This window comes from Apodemus sylvaticus, chromosome 3 (assembly GCF_947179515.1).
Source record: "Apodemus sylvaticus chromosome 3, mApoSyl1.1, whole genome shotgun sequence".
Classification (NCBI taxonomy): Eukaryota; Metazoa; Chordata; class Mammalia; order Rodentia; family Muridae; genus Apodemus; species Apodemus sylvaticus.
Genome location: NC_067474.1, coordinates 129,300,583 through 129,320,389, shown reverse-complemented (window position 1 = coordinate 129,320,389; position 19,807 = coordinate 129,300,583). Strand labels below are relative to the sequence as shown.

General features: G+C 50.4%; 1 protein-coding gene across 8 annotated transcripts; it reads right to left on the bottom strand.

Annotated features, from left to right (window-relative positions):
- Positions 1-1,487: 1,487 nt before the first annotated feature.
- Pdzk1ip1 (PDZK1 interacting protein 1) lies at positions 1,488-19,533 on the bottom strand. Of its 8 annotated transcripts, none has more exons than XM_052177022.1 (9): positions 19,306-19,533; positions 15,744-15,990; positions 15,081-15,139; positions 7,113-8,133; positions 6,757-6,893; positions 6,333-6,457; positions 4,146-4,254; positions 2,358-2,453; positions 1,488-1,871 (listed from the first exon to the last, which is right to left on the bottom strand). In XM_052177022.1, exons 5-9 carry the CDS (start codon positions 6,891-6,893, stop codon positions 1,799-1,801), a joined length of 540 nt encoding a protein of 179 aa, XP_052032982.1. In that variant the 5' UTR covers positions 7,113-8,133; positions 15,081-15,139; positions 15,744-15,990; positions 19,306-19,533; the 3' UTR covers positions 1,488-1,798. The 8 variants fall into 8 exon arrangements, with proteins under 8 accessions (XP_052032982.1, XP_052032989.1, XP_052032985.1 ...); XM_052177029.1 differs by having other exon boundaries at positions 7,113-7,254; XM_052177025.1 differs by lacking the exon at positions 15,744-15,990.
- Between the last annotated feature and the right edge of the window lie 274 nt (positions 19,534-19,807).

The window sequence follows — 19,807 nt, the reverse complement described above, 5'->3', positions numbered from 1 at the left end:
CTAGCCTGTACTATTTTCTGTTTCTCCTTCAGTAAGAAAAAAGCTGAGCTGGCTGGCCCCTGGCTTTGCTTTCTGCTTTGGTCAAGGAATAATTTCAGAAGGATAAGGAAAAAGGAAAAAGAATAGTCCCTACACTTCAGACTGGCAGAAAAATGAGTGAGATGGCTTGAGTTACAGAAAAAACAAATAAACAAAAAACCCACAGGAGCAACGATCAATGTCCATAAAGCTAAAGACCAGAGAGGGAAAGACTTACAAAGATCACACAGCAGGGCAGGGAAACCTGGAACAGAAGCACTACTTGTCATTTTCTGCTGAGAGCTCTCCCTCTGCTGCAGGCGGGCTCCTAAACCGCAGGGAGATGATCTGTGAATGTCCTTGAGACATTCAGGCAAGCCTTAGACCACAAAGTAATCGCTGTGACCCTGAAGCAAGGGTGCTGAGAAATGGTGAGACAGGTAGGAAAGAAACATCTTGAATCAAGGGGGCTCTGACCACCGTCCACACAGGCCTCTGGCCCTGGAAAGGAGCCTATTTGGGTTTTTTACTACGGAAGGACAGATGCTGTTCAGTGAGACACACAGATACAGCAGAGGAGCCGGGTCAGGCAGGTGCATATGTCTGCTATGCCACACCACGTTCCCTGATTCCCATCTCCACCAGGGCTGAGAATACTGGTGTATTCTCAGGGTGAGAATACTGGAATACCGGTGACAACCAGGTTCTATTCTAGTTCTGCCAGAGAGGAACCAAATCCTCCACACAGGACTATGGAACTTGGAATGACAGCAGCTCTCTCAAGGTCACACAGTAGGCTGACAGGAGTTTGGGCTTCCTCGCTCAGCCCGTTTTTTTCCCTCCATTTCCCATGTGATAGCCACCACTCTGAGCCCTGGGAAGGGGAGGGAGCTGATCAGAGTAGGTGGGGTGTTGTACAGGAAATCTCCAGAAGATCCATGGACCTGTGGGGAAGGATGGTCTTGCATAAGGGCCCAGCCTAGACAAGGCCAGCGTAAAAGCTCCTAAGCGCACACAGGTCTCTGGCCTCATCCTGCCCTCTGCACATGGGAGACATTTTGAAATGGACCAGGGCTGCAGGTGTCCAGGATACTCAGCTCTCATCAGAGTCTTCTCCTGGGAAGATCTTTTGCCTGCTCAGGCCAAGAAAGGATTTAGTTTGAAGAGACAAGGGCCACCCCACCGACAAGGATGAATTCAACTCTCCCAGGAATGTCCACACCCATGGGAGTTCCCCATACACTCCCAGACACCAGAAGAGACAAGCTTTCTTATTCCCACCCAGTCACAGCCTCATCCTCTCCAACTGGGTTCCTAAGTCCCTAGCTACCTTATGGGACCATGGCTTCTGGATAACCTGTGAGTTCACCATGGCAATGGACCCTAGAAAGTAGTTATCACAGTTGAAAAGAAATGGGTGCGTGAGGCCTTGCTTAGAGCCTGGAAGCTGGGTCAGAGTCTCCACCCCAGAAATATAAAAAGTCTTTATTTCACAGAAATAAGAGCCACTTCTATAGTTGCAGGAGGGTCGGGGAGGGGAGAAGCTGAACCAGTCATCTCTTTACAAGGCTCCTCAGAACTGGGTAGAAGACCCCAGGAAACCCAGGGTCAGACGTGCTGTGCACAGCTTGGTCTGAGTCCTAGCCTGAGATGGCTGTGATTCAAGAGGTGAGAGGGCTAGCTTGTTTCAATAGATTCCTGTAGAGCAGTGGCTGGTGAGATGGTGGGCATCAACTCTATATTCCCTGTAGCCTAGGGACTAGGGCCATAGAGGAGCTTGTCACATGGCTGTGCTGCGGACCCTGCCCTCTTCCTCCAGAACATTCTCGAAGGCATTCTTGTGCTCGCTGGACCTGAAAAAGGTGGTAAGGCTTACTGGGTCATTGGCTTCCCATTTCCATTTCCCTCCTCCCTCATCACCCCCACCCCACCCACCCCCACCCCATCCCCACCTTCACCACCCTGCATCAGCTTTCTCTCCAGAATTAGCATCTGAGCAGGGTGGGGGAGAGGAGAGGCCTTCCCCTCCCCCAACATATCCTGACCTGTGTGCCTGGACTGGATGTTCCCTAGAAACACCCCCACCCAAATACCCTGTCCCTCCTACTCAGTTTCCCACTGAGCTTCCCACTGAGAACTCCTTTTTCACAGATCCCTTTCACTGACTCCCCCTTTCAGCACTGAACCCCTTCTTCCTACCTCCCTCAACTGAGCCTTCTCTGTCTCCCCACAGAGCACCATAGTCCTGGCAGAATCCTCTTTGCCTCACTAGCCCTTTTCTCCATCAGTCTTTCTCCTTGGGCTCCCCACCTTTCCCAGCTCCCCCAGTAGCACCTCACCTAAAACCAGATGCCATTGAGGAGTATCGGCCGTCCATTCCCACCAGGACTCCATCTGCCTTGTTTCCAATGACCATCACCGTGCTCCCAGGCTCCCTGGAGAAGAATCTCATTAGCAGGACTCACCAATGACTGTCCACTCCGAACCATCCAGGAAGACTCTGTTCCGGGCCCTGGTCCTCAAGGTGCAAGCAGAAAGCACCCCCAACTCAGAAAGCACCCCCAACTCAGAAAGCACCTCTGCCCCCGAGCCTGGTCGACACCAGCTTTAGCCTCCACCTTCTCTTCCTCCTCCTCCTTCTCCTCCTCCTCCTCCTCCTCCTTAGGCCTCACAACCTTCCTATCTGATCCACAAGGAAAATGGGAACACAGGCAATTGTAAGATGCTCGTCCTAAGTCCCAGGTCTCTTTCCACTCACTCCACACCCTCACCCTCAATCCCTTCACAGACCCAGAAGGACTCAGCAGAGTACATCCCAAATTAGCCATGGTTGGTGGCCACCTAAGGCAGACACGGAGCCAACAGTGCATTTCTGTCAGGAAACTCCTGCCTTCCCATCTCAGACTGCTTTTTTGTGGGTCCCTAATACGTGCTCAGTTGTCCTCAGACATCCCATAGGCATGTCACAGCAGACATGTCCCACCCAAGTCAGTTCAACTTGTTCTCAGTGTCCTCTGCCTTAGGGAGTCTTCTAGAGTCATCCCTGTCCTTCCTTAGTGCTCCCCACGCCTCCCTCCATCGACTCCCAGGATCCCTCGCACACAGCTTCCTCGACCCATTGCCTCTGCCTCTGCCCTCTCCACATCTAGACTGTCCAGCCTCGTGCTCAGCCTCCTGTGTCCCTGAACTTGTTTTGTGTACCACACACCCACATGGAACAGTTAGAAGGACTTAACTCTGTCAAAGTCATCTCCTCCGCTGAACTCAGCTGCACCGACATAAGCTTCCAGTCTAGTTCACTGATAACTGCCGGACCCAGGTCCTAATGACCTCACCAGCCACACCCTGGCACCCCCATCCATCTCCACCCCTGAGCTCCTTGTACGTACTCCAAATGCTGGGCTGGGCTGCTAGACCCCCGGATGCCAGACTACCTTAATGACATCTGGGAAAAGATCCCCTAAGGCAGCTGCAGTTTCACCCAGTGGGGCTCTTGATCTCCGCACGTCCATGCCTGGCCGCTGGCCTTAGTGCCAGGCCCCAAACTTGGGACTCAAGTGTATTTTCCTGCACCACCTTATTCTCTGACTGACTTCCTGTCTGTCAGGTTTTGAGGTAACCATCCAATCAATGAAGTCATACTAATTAACCCCATCCCAGCCACCAAACCACCTCAGGCAGTGTTCTGCACTCTCTTTCCTTCAGATGCATTTGACTTGAACTATTTATCCAGCCTGTGCCTGGAAGCCCTCTGCATCATATGTAGCTGACCCTCCAAAAGGGTGGAGCCTTCTGTTTCAGGAGGAAGGCCAGGCTCCCATCCCAACCTCATGGACAGAAACAAAAATCAAAACTTGAGACACCCAGGAGAGAAGATGTTTCTCCAAGTCCATGCCGGAGGCAGGGTGCAGGAGGAGATGGGAGAGCTGTGAGGCCAATAGAGTACAGGCCTAGGAACCGGAACGGCTCCAAGCTGACTCTGTCATCAACTCTTCTGGGTACTTGAGCCCTGGTTTCCCTTCCTCACAGCGACAGGACTTTAGTGAGAACTCCTGAGGTTATCCCCTGCTAGGGTAAAAGCAAAGATTTGAGGGCCGCCAAGCCCAGGGCCTTCACATGGCACGTACGGCTCTTCCTGGCACCAGAAGTGGTTGACAGCGAAGACGATTGCAACAAGGACCAAGAACACAGCGACAGCAATGAGGCCTTGCATCCAGGGCTGAAGGTTCCCGAGACCTGGGAAAGGAAGAAGAGCTGCAGGCACGGAGCAGTCGGGGCACTCTGTAGGGCCCAGGGCGACATCTGAGTGGCCAGAACAGACATAAGGCCTGTCCACTCTTCTAAATATGAAGGGAGGATGGGGGCCCAGAGCCCACTGAAGTTTGAAGAAAACCTGAGCAGCCAAAAAGGGAACATGCCTCAGAGAAAACAGGCTCCCAGAGCCTCCTTCTTGCACACACCCCCAACAGTCACATGCAGGGCCCCCCAGGAAGTGCAAGAAAACAGGGACCAAAGGGCAGCTCCAATGGCTGGCCTGGGCCTCTCTGTCAGTCAGCTGGGAGTGGCCTCAGCCTCCATGTCAACTGGGAGTGGCCTCTCCTCCCTCAGCTGGCCCAGAGCTGCCAGGCCAAGGCTGGCATCTGGAAGATCCAGTTCTAGAACATAAACTTCTCTGAGAGGATTAGGGGGTGAGGTCTGGCCAGAGCTGCTCAGCACTGGCTGCTCAGCTGGGGTGTGGAGAAGTGAGAGAGTTAGGATGTTGGGTTCTGGGTTGGAGCCCCTTTAACCTCTCTAACGGGGTGGGCAGAGCACAAAGGCCAGCGCCCAGGTTAAGGTCTAGCCATGTACCCCTTCTATCTTTTCATCCTTGATCTCAACTCCAACCCTTAAAACTTCCTCAGGCCACTGGCAGCCCCAAGGACAACCATTTTCCCCAGCAAACTAAAGATCTGACTCTCCAAAGGCAAGATATCCAGCAGCTAAGTCTCGGGAGGAAAGAGGAGACTGGGGGGAGAATCCTGCCTTCAAACAAGACTGTACAACTTAGAGCCATCCTATGTTATATGAGGCTGGACATCAAAGAACTCAGTCTGCCTCATTCCCACCCCAAAGTCCTCCTTGGAGTCCACCTCGATGCTCTTCTGCTGCAGTAGTCACTTGATTAGCCTTAGTGCTGTCTCTAAGGGTGACAGGTGAAAGAAAGGATCACGGAACTCTGGGTTGTAGCCATGGTAGCTCCAGGTTAGCGACCCTTAGTAAAAGATGCACATGACTGCGCGGCAAGGGTCAGTGTTTTGGATATGTCCCTTCCCACTCTGTGCAAGGAACTTGGGCTCAAGCCCATTGCTTTTCCTGGACTCTGATGCTCAGGCATTGGGAACGACCCTGGGAGGTCCCCTCCCATTTTCCTTCTTCTGTGGTTCTTACAGCTAACTCCTCACAGACACCAGGGACCACAATCTTCTGTTCCCCCTCTTGTGGCTCTGGGGAGAGCTTATAGAGCAAGAGACAGTCAAAAGCAGAAGAGAAATGGTCCTGGACCAGTTTCTTCATGAGCCAATAAAAGTTACTCAATCTCTCTGGTACTTTAGTTTCTCTGAGGGCCTCTAAGTCATGGGATTCAGAAGTGAAGCCAATATATATAAGCAACTTTTCCAGCCCCCTCTGGAAAGCAGACTACTGGATACAAAGCCCTTTCATACCTCCAACCTGACAGCAGCTCTGAGAGGTAGGCAGGGTAAGATTTACTGAGAATGAATTAAAACAATAACAACAAAAATAGCCTAAGACACAGAGTGGGGTAGGAATTTCCTCATGGTCACACAGCAAGACAAAGTGCTTGGTGAAGAGTACACCCACAGTGGGACTACTCTGGAGAACGTGAGAAAGAAGACTTAGGTCATCCCATCCAGTAGCTTATGACTTGAATCCCCCCCCCACCCCCCGCCGCCTTTTGTATCCAGAGCAAGCATTTGAGGGTGCACCAGGGCCCTTCCCAGCCTCTGGTTCTAGCCCCAGGACCCAGTTGTCTCTGGGACAATCCCTGCTGTGAAGTTTGGATCTCAATTCCTGTTCCTCTTCTAAACCTGGAGCCAACATGTTCTCTGCTGTCCCCCCTCTCACTGAAGGAAAACAAATCAATCACAGAACCTAAGTCAGAGGACCTGTGGTCCAGTGCGCATTCCCACTCCAAAGCATAGCCTCGCAGGCCACCACCCCATCCAACCTCGGTCACTGTTTTCCAACCGGCCCTCTTCCCCCAGTTGTGTCTGCCCTCTCTTCCCTGCAGCCCAGGCACCCCTGTCCTGTGCTACCTTGTTGACAGCTGGCAGGTGTCACTTCGGTGAGCAGTCCCAGCACGATCAGACTGAGGGCCAACATGGCTGCAGGCAACGGTAGGGCCTCCACTGGTGTGTTGACTCCCGGAGCTGCTGGAGGTCTGGGGTGTTTGTATGAGATCAGCTGGAGACAGTCTGGCTCTAAGAGAGGCTGGATTGGGTAAGGCAGAAGTGGAGAGAGGGCGGGGAGGAAGAACTGGTAGACTGGTAAAGAGAAACTGCCCTTCCTCCCATGGAGAAGAGCTGCCAGGCCTGGCTGAGGCCCAGCCCAGCACACTGGCATTTAAGGTACCCCCTCAGAAACCAGTTACGGAGGTGGACCCGGGGAACAGGGGAAGTAAGGGGGAAGTCCCAGCCTCCCCAACACTCACTCTACCTCAGAAGTGTCTTCTGAGCTCACCTTTCCTGGCAATGGGGCTGGGCTCCCAGGGAAAGGTGTGACACATTTTCAGCCCTGCCTTGAATGGGCCCAGTGGGTGGGGCTTCTTGAAAGTCTGACAGAAGGCTTGGCTGGCTCTGGGAGCCAGAAGAAAACATCTGTGGCAAAGACACAGGGAAGGCTCAGCTGCCTGCTTTCTCTACATCTGCCTACCACTCTCCTCTTGCTTCTGACCCACCAAGCCAGACCCTGGGACCCCACCTCACCCGAAACAAAGACTCACTTCACAGTCTCCAGTCCTGACCAATCCAGGGGTTCCCTATACCTTCCTCATAGCCCGTCAACATTCTCCATTGGTTCCCATAGTCCCTGATAACCTGGCAAGCCTCAGGCAAGATTTGACTTGATCAGCAGTCTCAGCATCTGCCTTCAGATCCACCTCTCTTCATCACAGGAGACATCTCCCACCTCCAATGACCTTGTTATTTTCTCAAATGGAGATCTGCAATCTGTTTGAAACTGCCAAGGAAAGCATGGCGGATATTTGCTAAGCCTGCCTCATTCCTCATTTCATCCCAACCAGTGGTTCCCTGGAATGTCCAAAGCAGGTGGGAGCCCCGAACCTGCTTCCTCCGTGTGTATGTGTGCATGTGTGCATGTGTGCATGCCTACTTCATGCATATATCTTGGCATTCTGCCTTTGTTCTGCTCAGTCCCTGAGTCTTCCCAATGCCCAGGCGCAGTCTGTAGACAGGAGTAGCCATGAGAAGTTCATCTGTGCCCCAGAAGTCAACATCATAGAACCAGACCATCCCAGCACATCTCCCACCCAGCAGGACACATAGCATCTGCCCGACCTTCCAAACACTAAGAATGGCCAAGTACCTACTGAAGTCTGGGGCTTACGGCCATGGTGGGCCTCCTTGCCCCAGCTACCCCAGAATATAGAAGTTGAGATGCGAGAGCAGGCTAGACCCCTTTCCTAAGGAAAGGAGGGGAGAGGATTTTTTGGCAGTCCCTGTTGCTTGCATGGATTCCCAAAAGGACACTGCACTCAGCCCTTCCAGTGCACACTCAGGTAAGAGATCTCATGCTGTCCTGGCTCCAGGCAGGTACTCGATGCCTTTAGACAGCCCCAGGGTACACTCATCATGCCCATCTGTCCCTGAGTACAGAACGTGGAGCCTGCGATCCAGGTCCAACATGAGACTAAGTCCCTGTTCCCAAGAAGCCACTATCAATCTGGCTTGACCAGGTTTAGGAAGTAAGGAAGCTAAGAATGGGTGCCTGAGACATTAACCACCAGCCAGGGCACTGTGGATGGTGCTGGGACGACACTTGTGAAGGCTTCCACAGCATTGCTTATCCCGAGTCACGTTGGTCAGCAGGTCCTAGTTCCTGTCCAAAGGAAAAACAAAAACAGGACAGGTAAGAGCCTGTTTCCTCTGTGCACATGTCTGCACAACTACTTCCACACATGTGCAGTGGGCCTGTGACCATGGGAATCCCAGGGGACTGTATGGAAACTCTTCATGTCTAACTCTACATGGCTAGCCTGTTCTTAACATGAACAGGCTGAGGATCTTCAGGAACACTGAGGAGCAGGTTTGGTAGGTGTTAATGAACAGCCAGAGAGCCACTGGTTGGAATGAAAGGAATGGGGTGGGATTAGCAAATATCCACCTGCCTTCCTCATCAGTTTTAAACAGTGTGCAGGAAACCAAGGTCAGATCTCCATTTGAGAAAATGAAAAAGATCGTCAGAATTGGGAGAGGGAGACTTGGGAGACATGCAGCCACTCACCGGGCTGCATTAGAGAAGGCTTTGATCAGTGTTTGGGAGGTAGAAAAGCCAGGGTGTGGTTTCTAGATGAGTGACTAGCTGCTGCCCACTTGGAAACTCTCAGGTTAAGTTTCTGACTTAGCTGGGTGGCGGCAATGCCTCAAGGTAGGACCCATGGCTTCCCCAGAATGCTGTGTGTGTGTGTGTGTGTGTGTGTGTGTGTGTGTGTGTGTGTGTGTGTGTGTGTGTGTGTTAGTTAAACAGAGGGATCAAATACAGGCCCAACATACAGGTTTTTTTTTTTTTTAAGGAGGAGGCAGGAGGAGGCAGGAAAGTGAAATCCCACAATCCTGGGATACTCCAGCAACCAAATGTGGAGTCTAAGATGTGCAGAGAGGCTCCTCTGGTGCTACCCACTTACTAGTTCATGCCCTCAGAGAACACCAAGCCTCTGCCACCAGCTCAGGAGACACAATCTTTTCCCCAAGCACCCACAACTTAAATAAAACCCCGAGGGGAGGCGGATGCTGCCAGAACTATACTTTGAGCACAGTCAGGGAAGAAGATGAGCAGGAAGGACACAAGGTGACCAAAGGGAGAAAACAGTCCCCAGGTCAAAGTCCCAGGCTTTAAAGCAAAAACAAGTTGTTCCAGAAACAACTTGGAGGGAGGAGGGATGGGTGGACACTTAGCTTTAATCAGGCCCCTGGTCCCTGGAAGTTTTCATCCAGGGAAAGGCTTGCCTTCCTAGCCTTATAAACAAAGGGGTCCCTGTTGTCTGGAAGTTTGGATGGGTCTCTTCAGACCTCAGGGCTGGACCCTGGGTCCTCGTCTCAGGCAGCTGTTCTATCCACACTTGGTCTCCCCCTCCCCCCACCTCCCAGTTTCTTACCCAGCTCTCATCTATAATCACCGGTCCCCTAGGTGAACCTTCCACCAGACTAGAACTGGTGTTCTTCTCCTCACTCAAGAGTGTTGCGGCACCCATCCATCCCTGCTCCCCCCATCTTACCTGCCATTCTACTTACTGCCAGGAGGTGGCACTGTGCGGGTCCAATCCCAGGCTGGGGTGCAGGCCACACTCTGAACAACTGAAAACTCAAAAGCTTCCCTCTCTTCAGCTGCCCAACTCCCACCCTGTTTCACTCACAGGTAGGTTACAGGGAGGGAGAATAAACACCGACATATAACCAGTCAGTGGTTATGTAAGCATGACGCATGTTGTACCCAGAGCTCTGAAGTAACAGATGATGACTGAATCACTAAGGAAGGCTTCCTGCCTGCAACGCTGAGGGAAAGTTAGCCAGGCTGTCGACTGCACAGAAAGTTATGAAGGGGAAAGCCATGCAGCCAGAGAGCTCAGGCTGAGAAAAAAACTGGGTGACGTATTCGAGAAGGGTGTTTAATTTCTTTCGCATTTGTTGTTTTTGCCCTATGGTACTAAGACACAAATCTTATAGGGCCTATTACAAGCACTCTACCACCGAGCTACACCCCCAACCCTCCAGGTGGGTGTTCAGACTATAAAGATAAAAGCCCTCTTCATTTGTATATTTTTGTAATATCCTCCCCATTAATCTTTGGTGCAAGCCTGAAAATTCCTGGAGGATCTTATTTGGGCTATTACTGGTCCTTAAAATAATGTTCCAACTCCTTCCCCAGGAGAATCAGCCCTCCTCTTCAGCCGTACCTGGCCCAAGGCTCCTTTATTATAGCCCTCTGTCTGGGGTGCTCTCTTCAAGTCCCTCTTAGAACAGTGACCCTCCTAGTCTTGCTTTAAAAGTCCCTTTCTCCAGGAAGATTTCTTTGACTTCCCTTCACCTCCCCCCTAAGTCTTCTCTACTCTATACACAGCTAGTCTCACAAATCGCCATGCCATATTGACTTCTGTGTTTGTGCGTTTAATACTGATCATCTCCAAGGATAGAACACAGATACAGACAGACAGACAGACACACACACACACACACACACACACATACACACACACACCCTGCACGCATGCGCGCGTGCGCACACACACAAACACTTTATAAAATTAAATCTCAGAATATACGATGCCTGGCCTGGCACTGACTGAATGCCCAGAATCTCCACAGTAAGTGGGAGCCCTTGAACTGTCCAGCCCTAGGGAAGTGTGTTCCAGAGAGGGGGCAGAACTCTCCCAGGAGGAATTCCAGCGAAGGCAAAAGATCAGGCCGCCACTAAGGGCGCCTTCAGAGATGTTTGAGGGATGTGGAGCCCTCCACTCAGATTCTCACTCACCCAGCTGCCCTCCAGTGATCACTCCCTTGGACAGGGGATCGTGCCTCTGTTTACTATCCTGTCAATGCACTTTGCAAGTTCCTTCCATTATGAATAAAGATTGTAAAGCGCAGCCTTCTGTTGCCTTCCTTTCACCCCACAAGTGCTACGGGTGTTTGGACATAGTACCCATGCAATCATGAAGTAGCCATTGAAGTTCTGAAGTTTCCACAGATCCACCAGGTACAGTATAAAAACAAACTTAGATTACTTTATCACAAACAGATCTTTAAACAGATCTTTAATATTTTGATAACCATGTGCTGATACAGTTGGGCTTGCTGTCCAGGTCTGTGCATTTTACTATGTGTTTCTAAAACCTTTCAACAAGAAAGAGTCCACAAGGGCCCAGCAAAATGTGTTCTCAGGTGGTGCACTTGTGCAAGCCTGGTGACTTGAGCTCTGTCCCTGGAACCCACACGATGACTCTAGCTCTATCCCAGGAGCCCACGTGGCTTAGTCAAGGTTTTACTACTGTGAACAGACACCATGACCAAGGCAAGTCTTATAAGGACAACATCTAATTGGGGCTGGCTTACAGGTTCAGAGGTTCAGTCCATTATCATCCAGGCAGACTTGGTGCAGGAGGAGCTGAGAGTTCTACATCTTCATCTGAAGACTGCAGCAGAAATAATGACTTCCAGGCAACTAGGATGAAGGTCTTAAAGCACATACCTACAGTGACACATCTACTCCAACAGGGCCACACCTACTTCAAAAAGGTCACACCTTCTAGTAGTGCCACTCCCCAGGACAAGCATATACAAACCAACACACCACGTAAAAATAGGAGAGAACTAACTCTACAAAGTTAGCCTTTGACCCCCATGTATGCACAGCTATAGGCTCACACACACACACACCACAATGACAACAATAAATAAGAACAATTTGTAAAAGAAAGAATGAAGCTGTGGGCTTTACTGGACACACAAGAGATAATCATAGGGTTAAGGAGTCCTGACTCTTTGGGAGCCTGGGGCAGGTCTACTCAAGGTCGTGCCATGTGATCTCAGGGTCAGACTTGGACAAAGACTGGTGACTCCCTGGATAGAGGCTTTCTGGAACTTAAAGTGGGGCTATGATCAGGGTAGACAAGCATTTGGCCTCACACATGGATTCGGAGTGAGGAACTAAAAGAGGCTAAGGTACCAGCCTGGAACCCACAGAGCCAAGGAATGCACTGGCTGCTGTTCCCGAGTCCTAGGAGACCCCAGTGGGCCAGGGAGATTTATGGGGAGGACCCCCCAGAAGAGAAGATCAATCAAATCCTCCTGCTGCCTCCTCACTCAGCCAAGAAAGTAAGAGGGGCAAAGCCGGACCCTCCTGCCAGCAGAAGGCCTGAGGCCAAGTCTCTTCTGCACAGTGGCCTCTGCACAGCTCTGCTGCCTGCCCATCAGGGCTCCAGGCCAGCAATGAACCAGGCAGGGATGCAAACTTCTAGAACTGGTGTCTCGTGGCCACAGGCTCACCCTGAGGAACACCCATCCTGCTCCTCATTTGTCAGCTAGGGAAAGTATGGCCCTGCACGTTTCTAAGTGAAGGCCACACAGTCACTTAGGAGAGATAGAACTAATCCCAGGCAGTCCTCTGTGCAGCCCAGGCCTCCCGCCTGCCTCTCCACCACTGACTTATTGTTCTCTTTCCCAGATTTCACCCCAGTGTGCTTCCATTTGTTCGTTCACCACACGCTTGCTGCTTACTAGGGGATGGATATACAACAGGACAGAGCTTATAATATACACACCAGCGAGACAGCCCTCGGGAGACTGAGGCAGGAGGATCACTGCAAGTTCAGGCCACATGGTGAATTCTGTGTTGTTCTGAACTACAGAGTGAGACCTTATGTCCCCAAAAAGGAAGGGGCAGCTGTAAAGATTGCTCAGTGATTAAAAGTGCACACTACTTTTGGAAAGACCTGAATTTAGTTCCTAGCACCCACATCAGGTGGCTCACAAATACCTGTCACAGCTCCGGGAGAACTGAAACTCTTTTTGGCCTCCACAGGCACCTGTACTCACATGCACACATCCATACAGACACCCATACAACACTGAAATTAAAATTAATGTTAAAAGTTTCAGTCTTGCTAGATGTCTGAAAGCAGGTGTGTGGGTTGTGTGTGCTGCTGAGGTCTAACTCTGAAGCACCTCCCCACAGGCGCATGTGATGCCCGCTAGCGAGCTCAGTGGAGATGGTTTGATCCTGAGGGTAAGGCAGTGACTTGGTTGATCCTTCTGCAAACACACAGTAACATTTTAGGGAAATATATACAAACCATCACACCACGTAAAGACAGGAGGAGAGAACCAGCTCTACAGAGTTGGCCTTTGGCCTTCATGTGTGCACAGCGATATGCACGTACACACACACACACACCACAATGACAATAATAAATAAGAACAATTTGTAAAGGAAAGGATGAAGCTAGCTCTTGCTTATGTTCTGTTCAGTCTGGTCTCAGCAGGACAGACAGAAATTTTGTTTAAACCCTATTTGTAACCTAGTCAAAACACAAAGGCTCTGGTCTTCAGGATGGCGTGGCTGCTCTATGCGATGGCTCTCTAACCTGTCGCTTGTTTCTCCTTTCCTCACTCTAGCCACACCTGCCTTCTGCCACTTCCTGTCCACTGCAGGCCCACTCTGACCTCAGGGCCTTTGCACTACCTGGGCTCTCCCCGTGATACTCTCTCCCAGATGTCTCCACAACTTTCTTCTCCTCTCCCTTGGGTCTTGACCCTAAGCCCATCTATTAGCCGAGGCTCTCCAGTTTAGAGCTCTGAAAAGCTGCAAACTCAACCCTATAAAGCCCCGCCCATTTCCTTTTCTAGACTTCTTTCCTCCTTGGCATTTATTCACTTGGGATCCACCATATAATTAACTTACTTACTATTCTTCATTTTCCTGCCAGGAAAATGCCTTGCTCACGAGTCCACCCTTGGCCTGGCATGTGGGAGGTAATATGAATCACTGAGGAGTATGAACCACGTTTTAAAAGCTGCAGCTGAAGGGTGGTAGTGGAGCAAGAAACCCACCTGGAGCCCCTCCACTCACGCCAACACGAGCTTATCTCTCCCCATCCTCAAGCCAAAGTAAGGAAGGGGCCACAGGTACTGAGCACAGTCATCAGACCCTTCACTGCTAGAGATGGAACTAGGGGAAAACCCAACCAATTCATGTAGGAATGAAGACATATATACATATATACATATAAATATGCATATACATATATGTATTTGACATGGGCCTCTTGGACAGTCTATTTAAATGAATGCCTTAAATACATAAAAAAACAGAATTACAATAAAAACCAATTAAACAGAAATACAATTCTCAAGCTATGTTAAAATGTTATGATAAGGCAACTGGGCATAGTAGCATACACCTATGGTCCCAACACTTAGAAGACAGCCAAGGCAGAGTCACAAATTTGAGCCTAGCCTAAGCTACATAGAATGATTCTCTCTGTATCTCAAAATAATAAGTAATAATAATAGTTATAATGGTGATGATGATAATAATTATGGGAAGGATCATAAATAACATCTCAAGGTGATCTATTGGTGGCAAAAGTCTCAGACACTAAGCTAGGTGGTGCTACATAGCTTTAATCCCAGCACTCAGGAAGCAAAGACATGTGAATCTCTGTGTTGCAGGACAGCCTGATCTACAAAGTGAGTTCCAGGACAGCTGGGGCTACACAATAACACCCCCAAATTATATATATATATATATATATATATATATATTGGAGGCAGGTGTGTCTCCTTTCACAGACTGTATGCCTCTCCTGTCTCTTGGCATATGTGTGTGTGTGTGTATGTGTGTGTGTGTGTGTGTGTGTGTGTATGCTATTTTTCCCATTCATGTTTGTGTTCTGTTTGAATTCTCTCCTCTCTCCTCCCAGGTCTTGGGAGTCTATGGGCCCCAGTTTTAAAGGGCTGCTTTGAAGACATCCAACCATTCACCCCTTCGATCACTCATACATCCTTAAAGCACTGATCCTTAAAGCACCCTCCCTGGAGGCTCATGGGAGTTTTCAGGTGTTTATTAAGCACCTGCTGGGTGGGACCGCTACTCTGTGCAGGGTGGGGTCACTGAAGATCAGTAATACACTATCTCGGCCCTGAGCCGCAGAGGTTCAGTGTCAGTAGAGAGGTGAGGCAGGACATAAACGGGAGCTAATGTCAGACACCCAGAACATGGCTTAAGAGGTGCTGGGAGTTCAGAAAGAAGCATGGGGACAAACCGGGGCTTACACTGGCTGAGGGAGGAAGGAAGTCTTCAAAGGCTGTCTTTGGTACAGCAAAGGCGCGGCCTGGGAAAGGAAAGAAAAGCCGAGGTAGTCCGTGGAACAGGGTTGTCTCTATTGATCATGAGGTGTTTCACTGCCTGAAAAGTGCAGAGACTGCCCAGGGCCGGCTTGTTTCCCTTCAACACCGCCCCCCCCCCCAGCTCTGAGGGCCATCAATATGAGTGATGGCAAGCTAATCATGTGTACTTGGGTCTGTGGAGGGCCCCTTGTCTCTCTCCAAGGACTCTTCAGCAAAGACAAGAGTAGGACAAAGGCTCCCCTCCCCCTGGCCTAGGACGACCTCATTTGCATCATGGGAGCCTGCCAGCAGGCTCAGTGCTCCCTGCGGCTCAGCGAGGCAGCCAGGCAACTGGACAAGCCAGCGCCTTTGGCACAGCCCCAACCCGGCAGATGTGGACCCTGAAGGGCCTATAGGCAGCCGAACACCACCCACCCAAATAAGCAAGGCAGGCAGCCACCGCCTGGTCCTGCCGGCCTGTCTGCCTGCACAGGGCCTGTTTGCATTGTCATCTCGGCAGCCAAAGCCAAAAGACAGGAGAAGCATATACAGTCCCTGAATGGAGACACCTGCCTCCAGGAGCTAAACACGAGAGATTGTAACTGTTACCTCTGTCTAGACTGACAGGACACAAACGCAGCAGCACAGACCAGGCAGGCTGGGCGTTTAGGTGTCCAGCTGAGACTGCAGCTTCAGGGTGTTGGTAGACAATAGGGCTGGCTGCTATGCAGGAACCGTAGTTCTCATCATCGCGGTAAGGCAGGTAGCCTGTCACTGCTGTGAGATCTCAGACGGTCCTCGGAGAGATTGGCTGGGGGCTTGGGGATGGGAGTGCCTGTAGCTATCTGGATCCCACCTATTCAGGGGTAACAGACTGGGGGTGAGAGTGATGGAAAAGCCTGATAGCCCATTGAATAGGTGGCGAACTGGGAATTGCTAGAGAGAGGGGCGGAGCGCTGAGAAACAAACCTCCCTTAGCCTGTGTGGGAACAGCCAGAGGGCAGAAGGCCCGGCCCCTTGAGATCCCCTAGAGCCTGGGACCCAGGAGCACCGAAGGTCCCATGCTGCAGCTGGGTGAACCATGAGCTGGGAGGGGCTGAGGACCCTGAGCTGCTCGGGCTCAGCTGGTCAGGTTGTCACAGACACTGGGTGGGAACAGGTTTTCTAGCCTGATCCCATAGCTCTGGTAGATCTCAGAAGGGCAAGGGTCTTAGAAGACTTTGTCACAGGGTGGCACGGGGGGGGGGGGGGGGCAGGGGTAGGCGATATTATTGTCAGACTCCCATCTGCATAATGGAAACTGAATGAAGACTCGAGGACTCTCCCCAAAATCAGGGAACTCAGGAAATAACTTGTACATATATCTCCAATTATACAAACCACCCTCTGACATCCCCCAGGGGACTCTCTGTGGCAATCATAGCACCATGGGTTGATTTGCTGTGGAGGGAGAGACTGGTTCCCAGTGGCTTTTCTCTTAACCATTTGGTCTCTCTGACCTCTGTAAAATGGAAGTGCATTTCCCTGTCCTGGGTTCTTGGGAAGATATGCACCCCTAGGAACTCTTGTCCTCTTTCTGAGCTCCCCAACCTTGGGACCTAGGGCCCCATGTCCACTCCGCCAAAACCCATTCTTCCCAGTCAGCCCTCAGACTCATTGACACCTTGGTATCACTGTCCCATGCGGACAGGCTTGTCTACAGAACTGCCTTCGAATAAACAGTGTGGGGAAAGTACATTGGAATAAATAAAGATCTGCTTGGTTCTACCCAACTATGAACCACAATTACCAGCATCTTTGGATAACCCTAAGGGTATAATAGTGACACTCATACCTTGGCGGGAACCAACAGTACTCTAATTGGAAGTAAGGCCTGCTTAACAAGAGGTACATGCCAGGTACTGGAAACAGCCAACTACTCAGGGCTAGTGAAATCATGAATCTTGGAGGAGAATCTACTACAGCCACTTTATTGAATCAGAATACCCCCTAACTACATTCTAAATATTTGTCCACAGTTAAGTGTGGCTCTCCCCTCTCATCCAGGAAACTTCTCTTTGCAGCAGGTGGAGACCACCACAGAAAGGCACAACTGATCAAAATGTAGAGTTGTACAGCCCAGTCGAAATGGACACATCTATAACATAATTCCTGCACCTAAGGCTCAGGGATCATTGTAGAAAAGGGAGAAGAAAAAGATCGTAAGAGCCAGGAAGCATGCTGTGAGACTGTGTCTCCTAGAGATGTCCCAAAAGCCATGTCCATTAAGTCTCAACAACATAGCTGCTTAGACAAGACCTGAACAAGTCCTCCACCAACAGCCACGCTAACACGGAAGGAGGAAAGCTCAAAAGGCCTCAACCCTAGACAGAGAACTAGAGGCAACCCAGGAATGCTGTGAGCAAGAGAGGAAGTCTTCCCCAGGAACTGGCATACCAACTGACCCCCCACTACCAGCTGGTGGGCCCTGAAGATGGACAAACAACATTGTAGAGACTGAGCAGGTTGCATTCATGTATTTAGGAGTGTGTGTGAGAGAAAAAGAGCGAGAGACAGAGAAAGATAAAATACAATATATAATAACAAAGAAAAAGCTGGGCAGTGGTGGCGCACACCTTTAATCCCAGCACTTGGGAGGCAGAGGCAGGTGGATTTCTGAGTTCGAGGCCAGCCTGAAAAAAATAAAAAATTCAAAAATTTAAAACAAAACAAAGAAAAAGAGACCATGAATTTGCAAAAGAATAAAAGAAGATAAAGAGAGCAGCTGGAGAGAGGAAAGGAAGGGAAGGATGATGTTAATGTATTATACTCTCATAAGAGTATAATAATAATAATAATAATAATAATAATAATAAAAATAAAAGCTGCTTGGAGGTTGGTTCCAGTTCTAAGTTCCAGAGTCCTGTGACCACAGCCTTCTCACAATCACACTAGGTCTCAACAATAACAGAAAGCTCATCATAGCTTGAGTCCAGCAGGCCATCGTCCTGTGCTGTGGAAGCTGTGGCTGCCTGAATCCTTACTTATGTCCCTGCCAGCAGGTGCTCTCCACTATGGCCACCTGCAAAGTCCCTAAGACATGCTCCGACCAGCCTCCGACCTGCCCACAACCCTCACTATGGCTCCCATCACTCCCAGGGAACTCATGTTTCTGGTGATCAGAGTCCCAGGAGTCTCTGGCCCAACCCTTATAACCATGCACACTGACCCATCAGCAGAAGACTGCAATCTCCAAAGCGTGGCCCATTCTTCCCAGGGCTGCGCTTGCACTCACACTTGCTGTCCAACTTCCTCTCTGTGCCCCTGATAAACTGTCACCCATCCCCCCCTGCCCCTCACTACCCCCCCCCCCCAGGAGCTAGCATTCTCTGGGAAGCCTTCCATGACCACCAAGTGAGACAGTCTTCTGGTCGGCATCTAGGACAATCCTTTTTTTAAAAAAAAAAAATATTATTTATTTATTATATGTAAATACACTGTAGCTCTCTTTAGACACTCCAGAAGAGGGCATCCGATCTCATTATAGATCGGTAGCGAGCCACCATGTGGTTGCTGGGATTTGAACTCAGGACCTCCAGAAGAACAGTCTGTTCTCTTAACCGCTGAGCCATCTCTCCAGCTGTAGGGTAATCCTTAATGCATGGCTTCAACTACCCGACTGATCTGTGTACTCAGCATGACCAGGTTTGGCAATAGGGCTAGCAAGTGGCCAGTAATCCAGTAGACGAAGATCTAAAGCTTTACTAATCAATAACCAATGGCTATACGTGATCCTTTGCATTTAAATTCATTCAAATTAAACAAACAACAAGCTCATTGGTGTGTTAGTCATCTTCAAACACTGTATGTGTTTAATGGCTGTCATATTGGACAGGGAAGATGGAAAACTTTTCCATCTGCTTTGGAAGTTCTAAGGATAGCCTTGGCCTGGAGGGGATGCAACCCAGTGACCTAGCGCTGGGTCCCAGCTCAGCCTAACTCCTACTCCTTGCTCCTTGTCTTTCTGAATTTCACTGTCCATTTTTGCAGCCTAGCCCACACACTGTCAAATGCTGGTTTGGCTTGGCTTTGCACAAAGACTTTTTGATTGATTCTATCACCCACTGCATTGAATCATGCTCATGTCCAGTGGGAAGACACTGGACAGATGGAGCACTGCTGAATGACCTACCTGACCACCCTTAGACTCTCGCAGTTCCAGGCAGAAAACAACACAGCATCTAAAGCTAGGCCAGCAAGTCTCTCCCAAAGGTAGGTCCCGCAGAAGGTGTGGCCAAGGCGTGTATCTCCACAGGCAAACAGTCCTACATGGGCCTGAAGAGCCTTCATCCCTACTTGTCTCAGATGGAAACTTGGGGTAGGGCTTAGGGGGAAAGGAGCTGCAGGGGCTGGCCTACAGAGCAAAGGAAGGCTGGAGAGGGAGAGTCAGAAGCCCCCCTCCTTCCCTGCTATCAGCACAGCAGTCCTCCCCCACTTCCTCTCTTCGAAGATCACATCCTGTTATTGTGTGGAGAGAAAAGCCCAGGAGCTGGGGAGGGGCAGGCCTCAGAGCAAGCCAGTCTGGAGAGCTTAAGTAGGAGCTGGAGGCAAAGTGAAGTGGGGGAGCCTAGGCAGGAGTATGGGGACCCGGAAGAAGCCAGCATTCCTGGACCAGCCTGCTCCACCACTGAAAA